At 50.7% G+C, this 4,476-nt stretch overlaps 1 protein-coding gene across 1 annotated transcript; it reads right to left on the minus strand.

Annotated features, from left to right (window-relative positions):
• Positions 1-211: 211 nt before the first annotated feature.
• On the minus strand, positions 212-3,590 carry LOC119169651 (very long chain fatty acid elongase AAEL008004). The gene has a single exon (XM_037420683.2). The coding sequence runs from the start codon at positions 3,421-3,423 to the stop codon at positions 2,581-2,583; it is 843 nt and encodes a 280-aa protein (XP_037276580.2). The 5' UTR covers positions 3,424-3,590; the 3' UTR covers positions 212-2,580.
• Positions 3,591-4,476: the final 886 nt, after the last annotated feature.

The raw sequence follows: 4,476 nt of genomic DNA on the forward strand, positions 1-4,476 counted from the left end.
GACGCTGTACATTTATATAACACTAAGAAATTACACCGAGAAACTTTAATTATCCTTCATTTCGTTTGCAGTAGGAAACTAATTAAACTGGCTGCCTTGCAATCTGTACAAGTAGTGGCCAAAGTTGGTGAACCTGCAGACGTCGATGAGCACTTTCAAACCAAGCCAGTGCCCACGACTGTTGTTATCGGAAAGACCACAACAGACGCACTGAAGAATCGGTGTTCTTTCATTTTAACCAACATCACGTATAGGTCACAAAACAGGTGCACATACAATGACTCGCTATACATATGTATTATGTCGCGCATCAGTCCAACAACAAGACACACACGCACAAGCACACGCAAAGTGTGCCTCACAGCATGGCAATTCTTTCATCACGACTAAAGCTCGGCTCCTGAATGGAAGCAAAGCAGCGACATTTTTTTTTGTTGGCGTTAAGACCTAGAAACACCTAGAATGAAGAAACAGAAGCATGCCCTGTAGCGTGATACGCTAAGGCATTTTCTGGCTTGGTCAGTGTCGGACGCGAGGACCCTCCGGGAGGTGACGCACCTGGTATGCTCGAAAGACATGAAGTAGTGCCACGCATTTCCTTCAGAAGTCAGTGCTCGCGCAGGCGTGTCATGTTAGACGAATAGGGACAGAAGCTTTGGCGGGCCGCCGTATTTCAGGAACGGCGTCTGACAGGAGGCACAACACGCTTATACAAAAGACTTCCACAAGGGTCCTGTACGGAGAAGGACGTGTCGAACTTGCTAGCTTACCACTGATACTTTAGGCGCACCATCACATCGGGTATCCTTTACATCCCAGCGACGTCTTCCGATACGGCTTAGAAGAACCCGTTAACATTCGATGGACATTTGACGCTCCACGCTCAGTCATTCGCACTCTGCCCTGATAGTACCCCGCATATTGGAAGGCCTTCGGCCACTTCTGTGTTACCCTGACATCTTGACAGTCCGTGCACATTTTTTACAGTAAATGAACGAGGTATATCATGTTTACCGGGTCACGTACTTGCAACAAGTACCTGATAAAACGATGAGAGAGCATACAGGAACGTTCTCGGCGCGAAAATATGGAGGCTCTTTTGTTACGACGCCTAACAGAGGATAAGTTGTTCCGTGTCCAATTCTTTTGTGTCCTTGTACCTTTTTATCTCACACTTAGTTGATGTTCGCAACGCTCTATAAGGATCCACTGAGAGTCCTTGCATAATTGACAATGTGGCCCAGAGTATAGTGGTGGAATCTTGACAGAACCATATTGAAATGGTGCAGCAGAAGCCTCTCTCGCTGAACTTACGATTCATCAACGAATATCCTTCATGGAATATGTTCGAGGCCCACTGTTCGCTAGTCTGTTGGCAGTTTTTCATCGCCTAGGTCATCTTCACCAGGCGTGACGCTGAGTGCCATTGCTTTATAATGTAGTTTTCTTGACAAATCCTCACGTACGTTTCGGGATCATTACCTTCGCTTTAACGGCCAACTATACGCTATAGTCACGTGGTACGCAGGAAGCAAGAGCATGCAATACCGAGTGAGGGTATTGAAATGTAGGTCCATTAAACGTACCTAAGTTTCTTCATCTGCGGAATAATGTATAGAGAACATTCACCATGCTCCTGAAAACAGAGGCTCAAAATTTTTCATTCATGAGTTCTCATTAACATTATCTATGACTATTTCATGTACTTGAAAGAACCTGTCATGGCCCTTTACGGTTACTACCCCCCCCCCCCCCATTCTATTCCAGAGCTACCCGAGTAATCATGTAAGCTACAACGTATTACAATATAACGCTTGCGTGGAGCTAAGGCTTTGCTTGAAGAGGAAATATAGTTAAACTGTGTCTTACGAAGTTACAGAGTAATGCCTCAAGCGTTCTCTGTTTGGGTGTGATAGTGAGAAGTTAGTCACTGTCCTATAAAGTAAAGCTGGACCTAACGTTGACGTTCAGTATTGAAAAAACCTAACTGATTAGCAAACATTATTGACATCCCCTCCACATTTTGGCAACAGCATCACCCAGGACAATGATAAAGTGTCGGATGCTTGCTAACGAACGCGTTATAACCACCATAGTGATTGTGTCAAAAAGGGGTACAAGAATATGTAAGTCCCAGGTAATTTGAAGGAACTTCGTTTACATAGACGCCTGGCAATTCGTTAACACGCCTACATTATACGAGCTTGTCAAACCCGTGAATTTGATCGATGTGGTATTTTATTCGTACTAAATAAGCTAACACGTTGGCAGAAAAATAACAATTTAAAGTCAAAAAGCATTTAAACAAGCTAACGGTCCATGGTAAAGTGGCCGGCAAACCTTTCTCTGCTACTCCTCCCAAGATATGGAAGACGGCATCTCGCACGAAACAGCTCTAAGCTCATTTCCTTTGCCCTACCTATTTGAAGAACGCCTTGATGTAGACAATTGGTCACTGAGAATTCCCGCAGTGCTTTCTGACTGGCCTCGTACAGGGCAGCGCATACTGTTCCATACCATGATGATAATAATAATAAAACAAACTTTCGGACCCAGTTTCATATGAAGTACGCCTAGCTCTCAGGCCGCCTTTGCCGGTTGCTTGTTCTTGTAGGCTCCGCGGTAGAAGCGCACAAACATGCCAAAAAAGAGCACAGACTCGGAGAGCACGATGAACGTGTGTGGCCGCGGGTAGCCGCAGTCCTTGAACAGCGGTATGGTGCTGTGCACAAAGATGACGATGAACTGTGCCAACTGGAGCTGCGTCAGGTACCGCTTCCACCAAAGGTGCTTCTGCACGTGCGGACCCAGCAGCGATAGGAAGTAGTAGGTGTACATGATGACGTGCACGAAGCTGTTCAGACAAATGCAGAACATCACCTGGCCGTCGGGCCCGTACGAGAGGCCAAACCAGCCGTTGAAGACCACCAGGACGTGGTGAACAACGTGGAGGAAGGAGACGTGTGAGTCTTTCTTACGCAGCACGAAGAACACGGTGTCCAGAAAGTCGGCGATGCGTACCAGCAGGTACCACCAGCACAGGGACACCAGTTCGAGGGTGCGAGGGTCGGCGTCGAAGCGGATTCCCTGGCAGAGCACGCTGTACCCGCCGCCCAGGTAGGAGCGTGACAGGAAGTTGACCACGAAGTACGCGTTGAGAAGCACCATGGTCGCGTTGTAGACGAGGATGACGCGGCGCAGGTTGTACGGCTTGCGGTCGCGCATAAAGCGCGGCCCGCCAACCTTGACGAGGTACACGTAGCTCAGCAGGAGGGCGCCGATGAGCGGCGGGTTGCCGGCGAGCGGCCATGTTGTGGTGCGCGGGTCCCGAGCCAAGGTGGCGTTGGCGAGCGCGCCGGCGTTCGCCGTGGCGGCTGTGGCTCCGCTCGGTGCACCGGTCAGCAGGTCGACGGTGGCTTCCATGTTGGTTGGTGAGTGCTCGTGTGGCCCGGGCAATGTGCGCTGTCGGCCGCGGAACGCTGCAGCCGACCCCCGCCCGAGCACGAATCTTCTCTGAGCCGGCTGCTCGCGGCGGCGACGGTGGCGGTGTATATCGAGTCTGTCGCGACGGCGCGTTCAGCCTCCGTTTCTTTTTTCTCGCACGAACCGGGACGACTTCATTGATCCAACGCCGTCACTGCCTTCTCTCCCGTTGAGGAGAGGGAGAAAAGAGAAATCGCTTGCTCCAATTCGCTGCTCGGACACGGGGAGGGTATCTTTTTCGATCCCGAAGGGAAGAGAGGGACGTCGCTGAGGGAAATAAGGTGGAACGATCGACCGAAGGGAAAGCGTGTCGGGAAGACGAAGGGAGGTGCGGGAAGCGGCCTCTCGCTAGTGTGAACCGTCGAGAGAGGTTGCATATTCGGGATGAACAGAAAAGCAGGCGAAGGTGAAAGCTCTCGCCGAAGCAGTCGTTCTTCGAGAGCGGATGAGTGGAAAGGCAGCGAGAAAGGGTCCCACCGTTCCTCGCCACAATCGCCAGGGCACGCTGTCGTCAGTGCCGTGCGGCTAACGCGTGGACCACTGGCTCGTTCTGCTATAGGAAGCTCTATTTGGTGTTTCTTTCCTCATTCCCGAACGTTTTGCTGTTCCCAGCTTATCCTCCATGCCTGCCCTTTCGATCATTTCTTGTTCCCTACTCGGCGGCGGGAATACCGAGACACTGGCGTGCGTGATGGCTCGCCGTTTCGGGTTGCTTTCGCTTGTCCGCGGCAACAGTAGCCGGTCCTGTGTGCGCAGCGCTGGCTGCTTCAATAAGCGCATTGATCTTATTTTCTTGGTTTACGCTACAGAGGATGACGGACGCATATAGTGTGCGTGCACGGTGGAGAAGGCTGGTAGCCCTTGTGGGTTCCGCAAACCCTAACTGGTGAGCGGAAATTGCTAAGTGGCCAACGTGCGACTTCGTCTAGACGTTGTCGCCTTTTTTTCTTGCTTCCTCTCAGCGCACCAATGCTTAGCTGCCGCTGACTTTGA

This window comes from Rhipicephalus microplus, chromosome 2 (assembly GCF_043290135.1).
Source record: "Rhipicephalus microplus isolate Deutch F79 chromosome 2, USDA_Rmic, whole genome shotgun sequence".
Classification (NCBI taxonomy): Eukaryota; Metazoa; Arthropoda; class Arachnida; order Ixodida; family Ixodidae; genus Rhipicephalus; species Rhipicephalus microplus.

Coding starts and splice junctions, on each gene's coding strand:
- LOC119169651 (XM_037420683.2), bottom strand. CDS start 3,423: ATGGAAGCCACCGTCGACCTGCTGACCGGTGCACCGAGCGGAGCCACA.